Source organism: Carcharhinus amblyrhynchos, chromosome 17, assembly GCF_965287045.1.
Source record: "Carcharhinus amblyrhynchos chromosome 17, sCarAmb.v2.hapA, whole genome shotgun sequence".
Classification (NCBI taxonomy): Eukaryota; Metazoa; Chordata; class Chondrichthyes; order Carcharhiniformes; family Carcharhinidae; genus Carcharhinus; species Carcharhinus amblyrhynchos.
Genome location: NC_137340.1, coordinates 27,547,468 through 27,569,225, shown reverse-complemented (window position 1 = coordinate 27,569,225; position 21,758 = coordinate 27,547,468). Strand labels below are relative to the sequence as shown.

At 41.8% G+C, this 21,758-nt stretch overlaps 1 protein-coding gene across 7 annotated transcripts in view; it reads right to left on the bottom strand.

Moving 5' to 3' along the window:
- Positions 1–3,017: 3,017 nt before the first annotated feature.
- ctbp2a (C-terminal binding protein 2a) overlaps positions 3,018–21,758 on the bottom strand; it is a 316,236-nt gene continuing 297,495 nt past the window's right edge. For 6 of the 7 annotated variants that reach the window (XM_080205655.1, XM_080205657.1, XM_080205656.1 and 3 more), the window contains 4 exons: positions 21,065–21,195; positions 12,936–13,063; positions 12,126–12,243; positions 3,018–4,911 (listed from right to left, as the gene is read on the bottom strand). In XM_080205655.1, coding sequence (XP_080061781.1) covers positions 4,731–4,911; positions 12,126–12,243; positions 12,936–13,063; positions 21,065–21,195 — 558 coding nt within the window. In that variant the 3' untranslated portion in view covers positions 3,018–4,730. The remainder of the gene's footprint in view (positions 4,912–12,125; positions 12,244–12,935; positions 13,064–21,064; positions 21,196–21,758) is intronic. The other variant, XM_080205654.1, reaches the window with a different exon arrangement.

The following is a 21,758-nucleotide window of genomic DNA, read 5'->3' as shown; positions in this document are numbered from 1 at the left end:
TACCTTTGGGAAAAGATATTGACCATCTAGCAGATTTATGCCCTCATTATTTTATAGACCTCTCTAATATCACCCCTCAGCCTTCTACATTTCAGAGAAAAAAGTCCCAATATATCCAGCCTCTCCTTATAACTCAAGCCATCAAGTCCCAGTAGCATCCTAGTAAATCTCTTTTGCACTCTTTTTAGCTTAATAATATCCTTTCTCCAATAGGGTGACCAGAACTGTATGTAGTGTTCCAAGTGTGGCCTTACCAATGTCTTGTACAGCTTCAACAAAATGTCCCAACTCCTGTAGTCAATGTTCTGAGCAATGAAACCAAGCATGCTGAATGACTTCTTCACCACTATCTACCCGTGACTCCATTTTCAAGGAGCTATGAAGTTGTACTCCTAGATCTCTTTGTTCTGTAACTCTCCCCAATGCCCTACCATTAACTGACTAAATCCTGCCCTGGTTCAATCTACCAAAATGCATCACCTTGCATTTATCTAATTTAAACTCCATCTGCCATTCGTCAGCTCACTGACCCAATTGATCAAGATCCCATTACAATCCAAGGTAACCTTCTTCGCTGTCCACTATGCCACCAATCTTGGTGTCATCTGCAAACTTACTAACCATGCCCTCTATATTGTCATCCAAATCATTACTATAAATGACAACTAACAGTAGACCCAGTACCGATCCCTGAGGCACACCATTAGTCAGAGGTCTCCAGTTCGAAAAACAACCCTCTACAACGATCCTCTGGCTTCTGTCATCAAGCCAATTTTATATTTGTTTAGTTACCTCACCCTGGATCCTGTGAGATTTAACCTTATGCACCAACCTAACATGCAGTACCTTGTCAAAGGCTTTGCTAAAGTCCATGTAGACATCATCATCTGCAGTGGCCTCTAACTACTTGGTTACCCATTCAAAAACCTCATTCAACTTTGTGAGACACGATTTTCCACTCATAAAGCCATGCTGACTGTCCCTATGTATAGCTACACTTTCTAATTTCTTACTGTTTAGGAAATACTCTATACATCTGTTCCTTCTACCAAATTGGATTACCTCACATTTTTTCACATTATATTGCACCTGTCATGTTCTTACCCAGTCACTAAGTTTGTCCCAATCCTCCTGTATTCGCTTTACCTCTTCCTCGTAATACACATTCCCACCTATCATCCCCGAACTTAGAAACTTTACATTTTGTCCCACACCCAAATCATTGAAATATATTGCAAACAGCTGGGCTCTAATGCTGATCACCATGGTATCCCACTAACCACAACCTACCGACGCGAGAATGACCCGTTTATTCTACTGTCAGGTTAACCAATTCACAGTAATATGTTCCCTCCTATACCAGGTGCTTTTATTTTGCTAACTGATCTCCGGTGGGGGACTTTTTCAAAAGTCTAAATGTATCATAGAAGCCTAGAAGCCTTACAGTTCAAAAAGAGGCTCTTCAGCCCCATTGAGTCTAAACTGACTCTCCTCAACAGTATCCCACCCATGCCCTCCCTCCATCCTATCTCCATAACCCTGTGCATTTACATTGGCCAATCCACCCAACCTACACATCTTTGGACTGTAGGAGGAAACCCATGCAGACACAGGGAGAATGCAAATTCCACATAGACAGTCACCCAAAGCCAGAATCGATCCCAGGTCCCTGGCACTGAGGGACCGTTGCTAATCACCGTGCTACCTAGAGCATTCAACGCTCCTTAATCAATTTTGGTATTAACATCTCCAAAAAACTCCCAACAAGTTGGTCAAACATGACTTCCCATTCATAAATCCATGTTGGCTAAGGCCAATCTGATCATGATTGCCCAAGTGTCCAAAGAAACAAATGTAAGGGAATAACACCTCAGAAAGCCTTTGAGAGAGTGCGGAGATGGAACTTGAGTGTGGGCTTATCCAATGGAGACTCAAAGATTTCAGTACAGTTGATGATGAGGGACCACACATTTAAAACAATTATGAGGGCTGAGGAGATAATAATAGAGCTTTACGACTCCAGTCGAACATAACAAAGGAAAAGCAGATAATGCTTTGACTCAAGCTATAGACAGCTAGCAAGGCAAATGGATTAGTTCTGAATTTTCTCAGCAATGTCACAATAAGCCAAGTCATCGTCTTCTGCTCTGCAAACTGTAACAGTTCCCAAAACAAGGATAGGCACAATATATTCTAGGTGGTGACTGTGCTAATTGAAAATAGAGAATAAACCAGTAGATGATTCAGGAATGAAGGAAACAGGAGGGATATATTTCTATAGGAGATAAAGGGATCAAGGGATGGGGGGGGGTTAAAAGTGAGGATCAGGATATTGAATTCAATGATCAGCCATGATCAAAATGAATGGTGCAGCGGGCTCGAAGGGCTGAATGGCCTATTCCTGCTTCTAGTTTCTAATGGTTCTTTTCTAATTAATGGGTCCTTTACTGCTAATTTTCAATCAAACAGGCAAAGCCTTATTTAAAAGGGTGGCACATTGGCACAGTGGTTTGCACAGCTGCCTGACAGTGCCAGGGACCCGGGTTCAATTCCTGGCTTGAGTTACCTGTGGATTGTGCACATTCTCCCTGTGTCTGCAATGGGTTTCTTCCAGACGTTCCGGTTTCCTCCCACCGTCCAAAGATGTGCTGTTTATGTGGGTTGACCATGGTAAATTGCCCCTTAATGTCGAGGGTAGGGATAGCTAAGATAAGTGCGTGGGGTTGTGAGGATGGAGCTGGGTGGGATTGTGGTTGGTACTTACTCGATGGGCCGAGTGGCCTTCTTCTGCACTGTAGGATTCTAAAAGGTTGAGTCGCTCTTTTTTAAAACTCAGAAATGAGAAACAAAAGTTTAGAGATACAATATCCTGAAGATGTCATTTGAACTAAGGAAAATGATTCCAGATTTGATAAATATGTAAAAAAAACGTTTTACAAAAGTGACACAAAGAATAGTGAATTACATTCTGTGTAGGTATCGTTTTCAGCAGCATCTACCAGTAAAACACATGCAAACAGAATTTGGAATATTTTTAATTCTTTATATTTTTCACTGTTAACACAAATTGTTGAAGAAGAAATATAGAAATTGAAAGACTGACTTTAAAAAATGATTTTACCTGCAATTGGAAACTGTCACTGCACAGCTACCAAAAAAGTTTCAAGTGAAAAAAGGTTTAACACTAGGTAATGTTAACCCAACATGGCTGCACACAACATCGGAACAACAGAACAGCAAGTTTTATGACACAGTTTAACAAACGGTAATAAAGAGCTTTCTAGATTAAATGATAACACTTTAGCCTAAAAAAAATGTTTTAACAGAGTTTTTCACATACAAATACTCCATTATTGGGTGATGACCCATCTTATAAAGGGGCAGATTGATATCCAGGTATAGTCAGTGTCTCATCCCCCTTTCCACCTCTCAGCAGTGGTCTGCACTTCCATAAATTCACAGAAATCGCCAGACATTTTTGTCTTTGCTGACTTTTTTTAAAAAAAACTTTGTAACCTACATACAAGAAATGATTGCTAGAAGTCTAGAATAAAAATAAAGAGTGGAATCACAATAAACACATACTTAGCAAAGATAAATGTTCGGATCAGGACTTTGCATGGATTATAATAATATTGTGCAATACTAAACTCAACTGAAGTTAGTCATTCACTCGGCAACTGACTATAACTAAAATAAAACACAAAACACTTCTGTTATTTGAAAACAACATTAAGCAAAAATGATGTTTTACAGGAAACTAAAATGCAATATGAGCTGCTGTTTTTAAGTGAAATCAGGCAAATGGATTGATAATATCCAGTGTGTTGAGTATCAAAAAAAAAATAAAATTGATAGTGGAAATACGTAAGCATGACTTAGAGCTCTGCTTGGGTAGTCGTTATACCTGGATCATGAGTTCTATCTAAGAGGAGTGAATGAGAAGGGGTTTGTAACGTTCTACATTTGGGTCTGGTATGCTTTTTACTGGAAGAGAGTCCACTCCAATCAACACCACACCGTAAGGATCATCACTGCTGGCTGTCATATCCCATGTTACAGTTCATTCTTCTTTGCCAGGCTCACTGTGATGCACTTAGCTCTTAAGACCATGATGGACTCAAATGTCCAGACAAAACACATTTAAGATGAGTTCGTATAAAATGCCACATTATGAAGAAAAGAACAGTTTTGAGCATTTAAGAAATGGGAGTCCTGGAGGAACAAATGTTTTGAAGTCAAACTTGCTGACAAACAATACAAAAGAGCTTGTTCCTGAGGATGAAGGGAAATGCTTCAAGCTACCTATTAAAATTCCACACCTAAGGCTACCATTTTCTGTCAATAACACATTTCACTCTCGCTTGTCATCTATCAAACACTTATTTCAAATTATATAAGAAAAATCTACCCAGTAAAGTTTGTGATCAACAGATAAAAGATATGAGGGAACGTGACACACATTTATCAACAGGGACATATCATTGGAAAACACACTTTGTAAAATACTTCTTAGTTTCTGTTGAGTGAAGGGAGTTCTCTTGGGTTTAATGCAGCTTTTATCCCCATCCATGGATAACACTGTAACATCCCAAGCTGGCAGCTGTAAAGAGTACAAATTCTTAGAAGAGTTTCAGGTCTCAAATATCCTATAAATATTCCATTTTTTATAATGATATTTTCAGTGTCTCTTGGTCCCAACCCTACAAGCGGATGAGCTCTGTAATATGCTATTGCTCAGTGGTGTGATCTCTGTCGGCTTCATGTTTTGTGGGCTGATTGGGAGATGGAGTGTGGGAAGGATGCACCACTGCAGGAAGGTTATGGGAGACGGGGACTCCCCCAGGGACCATTCCTTCCATGGAGGTTGGGATTCCTGCAGGTGTGACTCCTACTATACCAGGAGGGTACCTACAAAAGAAGACAGTTTCAATTGAATACAAAACTTACTGATAAATTCTCGCCAATCATGTTTTTTTATTTATCAGCATTCCAGTCAATGAGAAACTGAAAAACACACTTGAATATCTAACAATGAGACATTTGGTACATCTCTACAGACCCTAAAAAGACATGTCAGGCTCCAAAGTGAATTACATTCATGGCAAACAATACTTTAATACCCAAACAGCATTTTAAAAAGGAGCAATACAGCCAGGTAATGCAGTTATGGGTACTGGGTGAGAGGATAGAATGGGATTCGCTGTGATGCCCAGTGTTTGAAAACCCTGATAGCAATACATCTTGCATTGCCAATGAAAGATGGAAACTTGAGTGAACTATTAATGAACTGGCAGTGCCTGTGGAGGGAACCACTGCATGAACCAGCAACTTTAGGACTGGAGGCACAGGGATGGGGTGGGTTGGCAGAGACGGGACACAGAAGCTTCTCACCACTTAATCTAGTAAGTGAAATGCAACTTTTAAAAGATAGGTTTTCCTTACCTTGTAGCATTTTGTCACCAAATGATATCAGCTGCTGGCTGAAATATATGGCAAACTTTAAACATCAATGTAGGAGGGATTTTGTGAAGAGGAGAGGTCACAATAGTTAGACTTATATCAAACGAAAAAGGAGTTTGTTTTCTGCTGGTAGGCATTGTGCACCCTGCCCTTAAGATCGAAAGACACACAACTCCTTTTTTGCTGTCTTTAAGCCAGGAACAGGTAGCCTCCTGCCATCATCCAATGACAAAAAGCCATAAACCATCTCTCCAAAGAGGTTTTGGCGACTACTCTAAAGGTTAAAATTTATTCATTAGTGTCACAAGTAAAGCTTTCATTAACACTGCAATGAAGTTACTGTGAAAATCCCCTAGTCGCCACACTCGGATTCACAGAGGGAGAATTTAGCATGCCAATACACCTAACCAGCATGTTTTTTGGACTGTGGAGAAAACCAGAGCACCCAGAGGAAACCCACACAGAGCATGTGCAGACTCTGCAGAGACAGTGAACCAAGCCAGGAATCGACCTGGGTTCCTGGTATTGTGAGGCAGCAATGCTAACCACTGTGCCACCGTGTTGCCACAAAAGATCTTGTCGAAATAATCTAAATCCAAGCTTTGCATCATACATTTTTGTTGGTGAGGTGGTGCATGTGCCTTCACTGAATGAAAACTCAGTGATTTCAGCAGTTTGAACATGGGGATGGAGGTGAAAAGCCTGGCTACTGGCATCATTATTGAATAAGTCCACTCAGGGAAATTGGAGCAACTTAAAGTTCCTGAAACCCAGGCAGGAGTGCATTGAGGATTTAAAACCTAATACCACTAACAATCCTTGCTAGAATTCTGATTTAACAGCAATGATTTGTGTACAGTTAACAGCCTATATGGGGTTACTCTATCTGCCATTCTAATTGAAGCTTTACAAGAGGATCACAGGATATCACTAACAGTGTTAATTGTTTAGACACCAACAGGAAAAGATCGAATTTCTGGATGATAATTAGTCGAATCATGAAGAATGATGAACGCTTCAACATGGATTGCAGATGTGGTTCCTATATTTAAGAAAGGGAATAGAGATAGCCCAGGAAATTATCAACTGGTGAATCTAACCTCAGTGGTTGGTAAGTTGATGAAAAAGATCCTGAGAGACAGGATTTATGAACATTTAGAGAAGTACAGTATGATCAAAAGTTAAAAGCAGATCGTGCCTTACGAGCCTGGTTGAGTTTTTTGAAAATGTGACTAAACACATGGATGAAGGAAGAGCAGTGGATGTGGTTTATATGGACTTCAGCAAGGCATTCGATAAGGTCCCCCATGCAAGGCTTATTGAGAAAGTGAGGGGGCATGGGATCCAAGGGGACCTTACTTTGTGGATCCAGAACTGGCTTGCCCACAGAAGGCAGAGAGTGGTTGTAGATGGATCTTTTTCTGCATGGAGGTTGGTCACCAGTGGAGTGCCCCAGGGATCTGTTCTGGGACCCTTGCTCTGTGTGATTTTTATAAATGACCTGGATGAGGAAGTGGAGGGATGGATTGGTAAGTTTGCCGATGACACGAAGGTCAGAGGTGTTGTGGATAGTTTGGAGGGATGTCAGAAGTTGCAGCGTGACATAGATAGGATGCAAGACTGGGCAGAGAAGTGACAGATGGATTTCAACCCGGGTAAATGTGTAGTGGTACATTTTCGGAGGTCCAATGGGATGAAGGAATATAATATTAAGGGTAAGACTCTTAGCAGTGTGGAAGATCAGAAGGATCTTGGAGTCCGGGTTCATAGGACTCTCAAATCGGCTTTGCAGGTAGAGGATGTGGTTAAGAAGGCGTATGGTGTACTGGCCTCCATCAATCGAGGAATTGAGTTTAGGAGTCGGGAGATAATGCTGCAGCTGTATAAGACCCTGGTCAGATCCCACTTGTGCTCAGTTCTGGTCGCCTCATTACAGGAAAGATGTGGAAGCCATTGAAAGGGTGCAGGGGAGATTTACAAGGATGTTGCCTGGGTTGGGTGGCATGCCTTATGAAGATAGGTTGAGAGAGCTCGGTCTTTTGTCCTTGGAGAGACGAAGGATGAGAGGGGACCTGATAGAGGTGTATAAGACGTTGAGAGCTATTGGTCGGGTGGATTCTAAGAGGCTTTTTCCCAGGGCTGAAATGACGGCCACAAGAGGACACAGGTTTAAGATGTTGGGGAGTAGGTACAGAGGAGATGTCAGGGGTAATTTTTTCACTCAGAGGGTGGTGGGTGAGTGGAATCGGCTGTCGTCGGTGGCGGTGGAGGCAAATTCAATAGAGTCTTTTAAGAGACTTCTGGATGAGTACATGGGACTTAATAGGATTGAGGGTTATAGGTAAGCCTAGTAGGTAGAGATAAGATTGGTGTAACTTGTGGGCCAAAGGGCCTGTTCGTGCTGTAGTTTTTTTCTATGATTCTATTTCATTTTCAAATACAAATCAGACTAATGTTCTTGAGGGGACAAAGGCTTATTGATTGAAAGCCTCCTTGTTCCTTCTTAGGCCGTTCTGGTGTTTAAAGAACAATTTAGCAATTAGACTTGAATAGCAACAAAGTTAGTTCATCTTTATCAAACCTTGGCAGCTGCAAGATTATCATTGTCGAACAAAATATTCTGGTGAATGAAATATCAGTTATAATTAACGACGATTGCTAATCATTTAGTTAGTGTTGCCCGCTGTTCTTGCCGCTGCTGACAGCCTCTTCCTTTGGTTAAGGGTGGTGAGAGAGTTTGGCATAGGAACTGTCCTCTGGCCATCATCAATAACACTCATTAATTGGATGATTGTAAATGAGTGGTTGTACCAACTTCCCCTAAACTTCCACAATGAAGGACTTAATTGTCTACTATCTAGCAATGCTGACAAGCTCCTCCCAGCCGTGACTGGTGAATGTATCAGGGCTGGACTTTAAACTGAAGCCAGAGGATCAGTCAGCCAGCAGGAGTTACCAAACAACATGTACAATGTTGGTCTTTACTTAGCAAAATTATTAAGCAATTAAAAGGAGGCGATGGCCTAGTGGTATTAGTACTAGGTTATTAATCCAGAAACTCAGCTAATGTTTTGGGGATCTGGGTTTGAATTCCTCCATGGCAGGTGGTGGAATTTGAATTCAATAAAACACATCTGGAATTAGAAGTCTACTGATGATCATGAAATAAGAACATAATAGGAGCAGGAGTAGGCCATCTAGCCCTTCGAGCCTGCCCCGCCATTCAGTAAGATCATGGCTGATCTATCGTGGCTCAGTTCCACATTCCCGCCCTCTCCTCATAACCCTTAATCCCCTCTCTTATCAAAAACCCATCAACCCGCGTCTTAAAAATATTTAGCGAGGCAGCCTCCACCACTTCAACGGGTAGAGAATTCCAGAGATTCACCACCGTTTGAGTGAAGAAGTTCTTCCTCAACTCCGTTCTAAACCGCACCCCCCCCTTTATCTTGAGGCTGTGCCCCCTAGTCCTACTGTCCTTTCTGAGCGGGAAGAGTCTCTCCACCTCTATCCTATCCATCCCATTCATCATCTTATACGTCTCAATGAGATCTCCCCTCATTCTTCTAAACTCTAACGAGTACAAGCCTAGTTTATTCAGCCTCTCCTCATAGCTCAACCCCGTCAACTCCGGCACCAGCCTAGTAAACCTCCTCTGCACTCCCTCCAAGGCCAAAATATCCTTGCGTAAGTACGGCGCCCAAAACTGCACACGGTACTCCAGCTGCGGCCTCACCAATGCCCTATATAGCCGCAGCAAGACCTCCCTACTTTTATATTCAATCCCCCTCGCTATGAAGGCCAGCATCCCATTCGCCTTCCTGACCACCTGCTGCACCTGCAAGCTGGGTTTTTGCGACTCATGCACAAGGACCCCGAGGTCCCTCTGCACTGTCGCCTGCTGCAGTTTTTCGCCACGTCAGTAATAATCCTTCCTACCATTATTCCTACCAAAGTGGACCACCTCACACTTGCCAACATTAAATTCCATTTGCCAGTTCTTGGCCCATTTGCCCAACCTATCTAGATCCTTCTGTAGACTCTCCACACCCTCCGCGCAATTTGCCGTTCCACCAATCTTGGTGTCATCAGCAAATTTCGACACCATACACTCGGTTCCCTCCTCCAGATCATCTATATAAATGGTAAATAGCTGAGGCCCCAGCACCGACCCCAGGGGCACTCCACTAGTCACCAACCGCCAATCCGAATAGCACCCACTGACCCCCATTCTCTGCCTCCTATTTGACAACCAGTCCTCTATCCACGCTAACACCCTACCCCCAACTCCATGTCCCCTGACCTTCTGCAATAACCTCTTGTGAGGTACCTTGTCAAACGCCTTCTGAAAATCCAGAAAGACCACATCCACCGGCTCTCCTCTATCCACCGCCCTAGACACATCCTCATAGAACTCCAGTAAATTTGTCAGACATGACTTCCCCTTAACGAAACCGTGCTGTGTCTGCTCTATCAAGCAATTCCCCTCAAGATGCCTCGCTATTTCCTCCTTGATGACGGATTCTAACATTTTACATACAACAGACGTTAAACTAACCGACCTATAATTCCCTGCCTTTTGCCTGGCACCCTTCTTAAACAACGGTGTAACATTAGCCGTTTTCCAATCATCTGGCACTTCCCCGGAATCCAGCGACGTCTGGAAAATAACCACCAAGGCATCCACTATCACGTCCGCCATTTCTTTCAGAACCCTCGGATGCATTCCATCCGGTCCTGGGGACTTGTCCACAATCAGCCCCTCCAGTCTGTCAAGCACTGCCTCTCTAGTAACAATAATGTCATTGAAACCTTCCATCTCTAACACCCGGCAAATTATTCACGTCCTCCTCCGTGAAGACCGAAACAAAAATCATTGTCAATTGTCAGAAAAACCCATCTGGTTCACTAATGTCCTTTAGGGGAGGAAATCTGCTGTCCTTACCCAGTCTGGCCTACATGTGACGCCAGAGCCAAAGCAATGTGATTGACTCTCAACTGCCCTCGGGCAACTAGGGATGGACAATAAATGCTGTCCAGCCAGCGACGCCCATGTCCCAAGAATTAATAAAAAATAGGCTTAAACTTCTTGTAACACTGTTCTCAAGTGTTAGTTAAAAATCCACTGTGATAAATGTCAAAGTCATAACTAGAATATTCTAAGAACACTGCATTGTCACCTGTGGAATAAAGTTACAATATTAAGCAGAGCAGTTAAAATCTTTACTAGTCAGCAGGGCATTTGTTTGTCAAAAGAAGAGAGAATTTCTTCAGTCCACTGTGCTGAATATTGACAGTGTGGCACTGGGGTCACACAATGTCATCATTGTTCACAACCTCAGACCATCCTACTGTGGATGGAGAAAGAACAGCTGCAACAATAATTTAACAACAATATTGGCAATAGTGGCTTTGAGTTGTTTATTCACTGTGCTGGGATTACTTGGGGTCAATGGCCTGGAATTTGCCAAAGGACAGAAAGCATCAGATTCAACAGCTTGTCCTTGGCAGGGATGAGTTTTAGACAGAGTTTTGCAGCCAGTATTCCTTACCTGGGCATTAGAATGTAAATAATATGCACTTATGGGGCCTAGAAAGATCAAATCTGAAGTGACCACTGCCACTGTTTTGCCTGCATTTGATTGGCCTAATCCAATGATGTAATTGGGATTTTGGATTGATTCATTGGCTGGAAGACAGAGAATCTTCCAGAAGCGAGTGGAGAGTTGTGGCTAAAGAGACGTGAGTTTGGCAGCGATAACTCAAAGAGACCAACCATCGCAAGAAGACTTGTACCCTGAAGGATGCTTCAGAGAAGGAGATAGATTCTAGATTTGAGGATATTTCTTTGCCAAGGTTTTCCTAAACTCGGTAGTATGTATTTTCAGTTAAATAGTCAAAGTTGATGTTTAGATAAAGTTGATGTTCAGTTTTAGAGTTAAAGTTCAGTTTTAGAGTTAAAGTTCAGTTTTAGAGTTAAAGTTCAGTTTTAGAGTTAAAGTTCAGTTAAAGAGTTGCAACTGTTTATGTTTGAGTTGGTACTAGAAGTGTTAAATTAAAAAATAATTGAATTAATGTCCTTGTTTGTCTTATTAAACTGGAAAGCTTGGAAAATATTTAAATTAAGGCTCTATAACACTACCGAATGGGTAGACAGGCCTCAATCATAAATACCTCACCCCAAAGATGGCATCGCCAACAGAAATGGCGTCTCTAACTCAAAGACAAGTGTGTTACTGTTTCGCTAAGACTGACACTGGAGGAAGAATTAGCTTTCTGCCATAAGAGCAGCTACAACAAATGCTAATGATGAGAACCATTATCAAAAAGTCTGAGCTCAGATCCTGAGTATGAGGCAGTCCCAAGATCTCCTAACCCAGTCACAAAGTGAGATGCTTCACAGTACTAATGCTGTTCAGAAAAAAAATACAAGCAGCTAGACCTAGACGCCCCCAGCCTAGTGTTAGGTGTCAATGTAAAATGTTTGCTGTAGAGTATCTGCACCCAAAAATGGAATGTTTTAAAAGCCGATAAAGGACGGCAAGGAAGCTGGGCACTCGGAAGTAAATTAAAATGATTAAAAATTAAATTAGCTGCATCTAGTAGGAGATTGGATCTGATTTTATTTTTCCCTCAAATACACAAATAAATAATCCTCTTACCTGTAGGTGGCCCCATTGAGCTCTGGGTGGACAGCTTGCTGGTCCATCGTTGGCCAGGCTGCTGTTGTAACAAAGTAATCCTTATTTACACAGTTTCTTAAGCTGTCTGGAATTCGGCCTGGGGGGCGCAGGGAAGCAAAGACAAAGGAAGGGCAAGGATATCAGAATGACCAAGATACAACCATGTGTATTCATGTCAAACATAACCAATTTACTAATAATTTAAGTGTAAACATTCACTCCCTCTGCCACCAATGCACAATGTTAGCAGTGTGTACTCTCTACTAGATACACTGCAGCATCTTGTTAAGACTCCTTCAGCAGCACTTTCCAAACCTGTGGCCTCCACCACTGGAATAACAAGAACAGCTGGTACATGGGAACATCTGCAACCTGACTTGGAAATGTTTCTTGCACTGTCACTGGGTCAAAATCCTGGAATTCTCTCCCTAACGGCACTATGGGTGTACCTACACCACACGGGCTGCAGTGGTTCAAGGAGGCAGCTCACCACCACCTTCCCAAGGGCAGTTAGGGATGGAACTAAATACTACTCTTGTCAGCAAAGATTACGTAGTGCGAACAAATCCACTGTTTTACTCCTAAATTGTCATACCTATACTGCGACTAAAATAATGATAATTCTAAATATGCTTTAAATATTAAATTATAATCTTTTGAGTGCATTGATGAAAATATTTACTTATATTCAGTGGTACACCTTTTCATAATTACACATTGATAAGCATCATTATTGTTAAAGTTTCTCAAATTGCACCTAAATTACATCTCACTGTCAGATGGTCTCACCTGTAATAGCTCTACGAATCTCAGTGGCAGCTGCTTCTCTCATCTCTAGGGACGCCTGCTCACTGTACCAGGATGTGTGTGGTGTGCAGATCAAGTTGGGAGCATCTTTCAACGGGCCTTGTGTAAAACTGCACAGGAATAAAAACATCAACTTTTATTCATTCTGACTACACTCTGCACGTGAAACAAGCCAGTGAGACAAAGCAGTGAACAATACAAGCTGATATGGCAAACGCACCTAACCAGAATGATCAAAGTTGTCTACATTGTTGCTGGACACCTGGGGTTTGCTCAGGTCAAGTATGGTGTTAAAAGCAGCAGTCTCTGCTTGTTGTCATGGCCAGCAGCATTAACACAATGCTCAATCCTCTCGCAGACTCTACTTGTAGGAAGTAACATTTAATCTTGTTGCATTCTTTGGTTGGAGTGCGCTACAGAAGGCAAGCGGCCCCAATACCCATAATACAATGAGATGCCTAAATTACTGTATCAAAACATGCATTAATCGCATGTCACATTATATAAGATTACATAGGATATACATCACAGAAACAAGCCATTCAGCCCAACTAGTCACCATGCTCACCCTGTGTATGCTCGACCCAAGTCTCTTCCTATCTAAATCTATCACTGTAACCCTCCATTTTATTCTGCCTCATATGCTAGTCTAGCTTCCACTTAAACACATCTATACTATTTGCTTCAATCACTTGTCAGGGGTAGCAAGTTCCTCAGTCATGCCAATCTTTGGTTAAATCGCCATCAAACGATTGTTTAACTATCCTTATAGAGATCGATAACTTTTTTAGAAGAATTGAATCCTTATGACGCCAACAGAAATAAACCGATGGACAAGATCTCACTTTTTAAAAAAACTTTATTATATCAAAGTCTAAAATCAACTTGGTTCAAACATTTATTCACAGACAACTGATACAACAAACTAAAGAAGAGGGGACGTTCCACATAAACTAAGTAACGAAACCAAAATATTTTTATGCTACTGCACGCTTCTGACATACGTGTCCCATTAAAGGAACATCTCAAGGTCACCCTCAGCTCTCCTGCAGAGGGCAGCACTCTGCACCACGTCCTAGTGCCCTTCAACAAATGGTTCACCTCATCTTAGTCTTCCGGACCAATTCCATCACCTCGATGACTCCCTCTGCCTGAAATCCTCAAGGATTCCAACTTCCTTGTTTTCTTTTGTTTGAACAGAAACTGAACTCTTGAAATCATCTAGTTTGGTCTTTAGCAGTTTTCCCTACTTCTTGAAAGCGGCAGTGTCCTGTCCCTCTACACCTAGGCAGCAGTTTTTCTTCACTACTCTGGGAGCGGCGAAAGGTGCGATTCTATTAGAATCTTGTGGAAACCTGAGGGGCAGCACAGCCGCACAGTGGTTAGCACTGTTGCCTCACAGTGCCAGGCGCCCTGGTTCAATTCCAGCCTCGGGTGACTGTGTGTGTGGAATTTGCACATTCTCCCCGTGTCTGCTTCGGTTTCCTCTGGGTGCTCCAATGTCCTCCCAAAGATGATTGGCCATGCTAAATTGTCCTTAGTGTTAGGGGACAAGTAGGGTAAATAGTGGCGTTATGGAGATAGAGCGTGGGTGGAATTGTTGTCAGTATAGGCTCGATAGGCCAAATGGCCTCGTTCTGCACAGTAGTGATTCTATGATACATAACAAAATATGCATACATTTCTAATAGTGATACCTGTACATGCGGTGACTATTTTCCCATCGAAATATAGAAATTACTTAGTGGAAAAACTTATTAAATGGCACACTTCAGTCTCAATATTCTTTGTCACAAATCAGCTTGAAGTTGGAACTTTTCTCGTAGTGATGGTCATTCTGTGTCTGCCTGTAACATGGATAACTGTCCATTCCTCTTGTTTGAAAGCTTTGTATGATTGACTGTTTTATAAGGAAAGCACAATACAGTGAACGTACTGTCAAGGCTTGGTGACTGAATAATAACACTATAAACCTGAGGTACTACAGCACGCAGTTATACCTTTTCACAAAATCGATTGAAAATTGAAAGAAGGTTAGCAATTCGCACAGCTCACTTGCAATAGGGCAGAGAACTTGCACTATGGAAGGAGCAAAATGTGTGCAAATTCATCAGGATTAAGGAAATGCACTGCTTCAGTGTGAAAACCCAGCTAAAGAAATAAAGCTGCGGGCACCAGAACTAGAGAGTGTTATGGATGCAATGTCTAACAGGGAGAAGCTCCATTACTGCCTTAAAATCACAGGTAAAGTTAACTGGCAATGGCTCCCCTGGCTGGCACGCTTGTTAAATACATCCTCATAATAGGATGGTGAGTCAGACTGGAAAACTTTTTTCAAAATTCTCTTGTGCGATATGGGCATAGCTGGTTAGGCCATCATTTATTGCCCATCTGCATTCTTGAGTGCTGCTCTTTTTGGTTCTAAGTTTAAATGTTTATTTTATTAATATCACAAATAGACTTCCATTAACACTGCAATGAAGTTAATGTGAAAATATAGATAAAGAAAGTTAAAATTGGAGAAAATTTGTCAAATTTGAGGAAGTGGTTGTGTGCTGCCTTCCTGAATCTCTGGAGTTGATGTGGTGTAGGTACACCCACAGTGCTGTTAGGGTGAGTGTTCCAGGATTTTGTCCCACTATTAAATTCAAACCAGGCCTGTGCTGGGCTAGAGGCAGGAGAAAGAAAAACGAGTTTTTCTAAAACCTTTAGCCACTTACAAAAGCTGACATATATACGTACACAGGTTTAAGGCCATCATTAAGATCCATATGTACAATATAGAAACAGTTGTCTCTTGTTAACAGTATAATGTAATTTAAGAGCAAGTCTATCTGAGCACTACTACTAGCCACTTTAAGATGAGCACAGGGACATCTGAGGTGACATGAAACTATAGCTAAGTGTTGCAGGAAGCTGAAGTGCCATAGTAATAAGACTTATTTATTACAAACATTCACAAGGAAGGATCTTTCTTAATCTGAAACATAACGCTCATTTTTTTTGGAAACTGTTCATTCAGTTTGCCAATATGAGTGTACAGTTCTACCACAAGTGTAAATCTAAATCTCATTTACCATTTATAATATGATAAAAATCTTACATCCATATACACTGCCTATCCAAATAAAAAAACCTCAGTTTTATCACATGTAGTCAGGTTCTAAAGATCAATCCTATCCAATTTTAACTTTCTTTATCTATATTTTCACATTAACTTCATTGCAGTGTTAATGGACGCCTATTTGTGATATTAATAAACATTTAAACTTAGAACCAAAAAGAGCAGCACTTAAGAATGCCAACAGAATACTCCTGAACCCAAAGTTTTTCTTCATGGCTTTGTCCCTCGTCCATCTCTGTAACCCTTTATAAATAGAACAAATGCCTCTCCAATAGGATGAATATTTACAATTACCAGGGGAACAATATATGCACACTTTAAGAAGGTACAACATTTTTAATCCAGAAATAGATGGACAAGACGAATAGTACTTTCGTAACAATTCTGGATTTGCAATACTGTAAGAATTGATTAAGAAAGTACAACATTTAGATTAAAATGTTTCAAGTATCATCTCTATATTACATATTTTGATTAACTGGATTTCTATCACCACTTCTTCCTCATATTCATTGCTCCCATAAAATCCTACAGTGCAGAAGGAGGTCATTCGGCCCATCAAATCTGTACCGACGCACCCAGGCCCTATTCCCACAACCCCACATACTTATCCTGTTAGCCCCCCCACCGACACTAGGATCAATTTAACATGGCCAATCAACCTAACCCACACATCTTTGGACTGTGGGAGGAAACCAAAGCACCAGGAGGAAACCCACGCAGATACAGGGAGAACGTGCAAACTCCACATAGTGACCTGAAGCCAAAATTGAACCCGAGTCCCTGGCACTGTGAGGCAGCAGTGCTAACCACTGTGCCACTGTGTCGGTCCCACAACCCCCCTCCTGCTTTTATTTCTCCAAAAGGATTTTGCTCCCTCCTCCATTCAAATAGCTCATTCCCTCCTTCCCACCAAAAGGTTACTCTCTCTCCTCACACCTAAGGGTGTCTTTCCTTTTCTCTCAAACAGGATGTCACTCCATTTGTCAACATACAACATTACATTTTCTCCCTCTCTCCTTCCCTCAACGTGTTCTCTTTTTCTTCCATCCTTGTTAATAAAGTTTCTCTTATGGTCTCCCTGAAAACTACATTCCAACAGTACGTTACCAAGTAAAGGTCACTAGCCTAAATAAACCAGATAGGGATCCACATTTCACATCAAGGTACTGTCCAATTCTTCTCCTGAATGCTGGGTGGTTGCGGGACTGGTTTCTCCTGTATATCTCCAGCACTGAGCCCAGACCACACCAAGCATTTGGTGCTTGTGCTAACCGCCTACGTTGGAAATGGCTTTGGAAAAAACTGTAAGATTGCTTGGCCTAGGAATTTTATCACATTTTGTGCATTTTGCAAATATAAAACAGATACCTAAGGGACCAATATAGCAAGTGACATTTGCACGCTCAATCCACGCTCTAAGTATTCCACCTATTATGTTGGTTAAGCAGATCAGCACCCAGGTCACCTGAAACTGGCTTTTGGTCCTTTTTACAGTAACTTCATTGCAGTGTTAATGTAAACCTACTTGTGACACTAATAAATAAATTTCAATTTAAACAATATATGCACATTAGAGGCTTGATATTTGTTTGGGGTCCTTTTGCTAAATGAATTTATGAGTGTTCATACTGCGGTTAGGTTCTTCAGACCCTCAATATTGAGGGAGAGAAAAAACATGCATTTATATAGCACCTTCCACAACTTCAATACATCACAACGTACTTTATAGCCAGTTTAGTATTTTCAAAATCTAACAAGGGATTTCAAAAATGGGTGGGTTAGGATTTGGGTGGGAGGTTAGAAAGTTAGAAAGCCAAAACATCACCCAATTCACCCATTTCTGGCATTAACAGAGATAGGACAAGGGGTGGACTATTGCAGGAGATGGGGAGGTTATTTATTATTTTGCCTTCCTTTTGACAAAGGTTCTCTTTTTAAGCACCTTTAAGGTGCCTGGATTTGCTAGGCCTCAGGAAACCTGTCAAATTGGAGCAAAGAGACAGAATCCTTGAGTTTGGTGCCTTTAGTTGTGGGTCACGAAGAACTTCCTTTAACAAACAACCCAGTTACCACCCACCTCTCCCACAATCTGTCAGCTTACGACACCCACCATGTCCAGATACCCTCCGACCCACTCAGCCACCAACTGCTTCCTCGCCTAAACTCACCCAACCACAATTGGTCCCCCCTCTTTCATTCAACATCACATTTATTCTCCCCTCCACAATCTCCACCAAACCTGCCTACTCGCAGCCCAGCCTTTCTACAGTCTTGTGCTGTAGAATTTCCCATCTGGCCAGCGGTCAGTTAGCCAGGCCGCCCGCTTAGCTGGCCAGGCTGCCCGCTCAGACGGTCAGGCCGCCCACTTGGCCGATCAGGCTGGCTGTGGGTGGGAAACCTACAGAACAAAAAAACATGACTTCAAGACTTCCAGGTTTCCCGTTGCCGATGCAGCGCAACCCCCGCTCCTCCATGCGCTAACACCTAGCCCATAATCACTGCTGTCGTTCAGTACATAGTAAAAAGAGCAAGCACCTTTCCAGCTTGTTGTTGTGTTTAGAAAACATAAGCCTATTTTGGGGGTTTTAGTTGTGTGGCTTTCTGCAACTAGGTGAGTCTTCTGCAACCTTAACCTCACTATTTCGGCATAGACATGACTAACTTACCACTGTTTTAGTAACCTGAGAGGTGAACAAGTTTCTGTATCTGCACGGTCATGTGATTCAACCGAGGCGTGAAATAGGTTTCTGCAGGTCGCCAGACTGATGCTGAACTGTGGTGAGACACCAGGTTTCTTCCAGGTTAGTTGAGCTCATTCACTGAGCCTCTTCAGATGGGCAATGCAGGTCAGCATGCATTGAAACAGTCCACAACGAAGGGCTGTCACAACATGCATACAGTAAAAAAGTTAATTTCCTTCATGTTTGCTCTGCTCCCCGGTGAACAGAATTCTGTAAATTGACAAAATGATTTGTGCTCGGTTTTCTGGAACATCCTTGATGTATATGAAGTGATATTTAGGTATCACTGAAGCTGCGGGGATAGGTCAGAATACAACACAAAACTGATTTGATTATGTTATAGTGCAGATTATACCTTAAAACCTTGATTAGATTTGTAGTACAAAATGTCAGAAAAAGAGAGAAAATACTGCTGGAGGCTCACACAATCAATCTGTATGAACCAATAAGGGCTGACTGACCTCACAGCTTCACTTTCAGGTGAAGTTAGTCATCGCTATCACCTCTGGCATAATATAAAAAACATGGCTGGAAACTGATAATGGGATGATGGTGCAGATGGATTGTATCATTCCTGGCCAAGATTCAATGCTGCTGCAATCAGTGGAATTGAATATTTTACAAATATTTGTTTGATGACACAGAATTTGACTATTGCTAAAAAGACATGCTGTCAAAGCTGTTCGTCCTGCATTTATCAGGACAGATACAAAATGCCAAATCTCAAAGGAGCAACAATATATACAGCATAAAAAAGGGTGCTGATTGGTTGGCAAGTTGACTGTGATTGGTCCATGCTTTGCCTTGGAAAATGCGCCAGGTGACTATTGTCTCCCAAGCTTTTGTTTCATTCAAAAAAAAGGCTCAATGCCTGGACATATTCCCTTTGCCTGCAGAAGATAGGTTTGTATATATTTAAGTAGTTGCATGTTTGCTTTAAGAGCCAGTCACATGATTTGATGGTGATGTCATTTGGGGTGTTTCACAGGCTGATGTTTAGTTTCAGAGTCTGTTCTGTGGAGGCAACATCTCTTTCAATAAACCTGTTGTGTGTTACACTGAATCTACATGTGCAAACCAGATCTTTTTCTTTTTGTTTAAAACCCACAACCCCTAACATAGTTAGGGCATTACAAGGTTCCTGCACATGAGTACGTGTAGCTTTTAGCAAGCATAATGAGCCACATTGCAAGCCAGACTGATAATCTTACATTGATTGTTGGTCTAATTCTTAGCACACTCAGAAATATTCAACAAGGGCTGTCCAACATGGAATCACATCGAACATTATATTCTGAGTTTTGCAAGCATGAGCTGGTTAAGTATGGCCAGACACACACTGTCTATTGAGAACAGCCAAAGACACATACTTTGATATGATCCACCTGTCCTTGGGATATATGGCCCACATGTTAGGTACTGCACAGCATTGAAATTCATATACACAACTCATTTGCATGGTAGCTAGAATGGCTTTTTGCCTTGACTGCAGCACCCAGTTAGTGGAAAGTGTTGCTTCTATATAGGAGCAATCCCATGCTTGCAAAAGTTTAGATTCTCCCAACATTTACACTATCAATCCACCCTGCCCCCTTTTAGAACCTTACACGTTTCAACAAGACCAGCATTTATTCTTCAAAACACCAGTAAATATATTCCTACCCTGCTCAACCTTTCCTCATAAGACAACATTCTCATCCCAGGAATCAGCCTCATGAACATTCTCTCAACCGCTTCAAGTGCAAGTATATCCCTCCTGAGGAAAGGAGACCAAAACTGTATACAGTACTCGAGGTGTGGTCTTACTGATGTCCTGTACAATGTAACAAGACTTCCCTGGTTTTATACTCAAGCCCCCTTTCAATAAAGGCCAACATTCCATTTGCTTACATCCTAAATCTTTGGGATTCGTGTATAAGGAAGCCCAGATCCCTCTGCACAGCAGCCAGACTATACTATAAACTACAAGAGCAAAACACCAATGTAGCTCATCTGTGCCACTAGGCTGGTTCACCGTGTATAATCCATTTGCTCGTTACCATTTTTTAAAAATGTCATATCGATCACTTCTGTTTTTTTTGCAGACTTTGCCTGTTGCCACCATGATGTAATTTTTACAAGCACCTCAGGATCTCACGTTAGTGCAGGGCTCCTTAGGATTACAGTTCCTGATACCCTCTGAGGCACTGTCATACTGTACCTTCTGGATGAATATCCTCAGATCTGAGTTTGTTAAATCTTACCTGAAGGGCTCACTCTCGTGAACATCTAGGGCAGCGCCTCGTATTCTTCCCTCTTTCAGACCCTGAGCTAAAGCCTTCTCGTCGACCAATCCTCCTCGAGCGGTGTTCACCAAAAATGCTCCCTGCCTCATCTGGGAATCAAGCAGGAAAGAAAGAGTTCAGTCCAAAGGGCTGAATCGCACTATTTTCTACAGAGTATCTGCAGATACTCTGCGCTAAACATAATATCTCCCAGGACAAGTTCAACAATGCCATGAAGATTGTCTAACAATGCTAAAATAAAGAAGTCAATTGAACCACAGTTTAGTACAAAAAGAAACCAAGACCCCACAGGAGGAATGTTTCAGACAGGTGACTTTAGCAGAAGATTCTGTCATATTTGATGTAAGGCTGTCCTTATGCTTTAACTTCATACGCTCAATTAAAATAGCTGCCTAAGTTTAGCTCATTGTGCAACAAAGTCATTGTAGGAGAATCTCACTATGCAGCAACCCTACCCAACCTCAGCCGGTTTAAATTACAGACACTGCTTTGTTCTCGCTCTGAACATTGTGCTACTGCAGTCACTTTGGAGTGAGCTTTCAGATCAGACTGACTAACAAAGTGGACTTGGTTTCATACAAACAGAAGTACTGAGCAAAAATCCCATCAAATGCTAGACTTACGATAGTTCCTGTCTTACCTATTGTGAAAC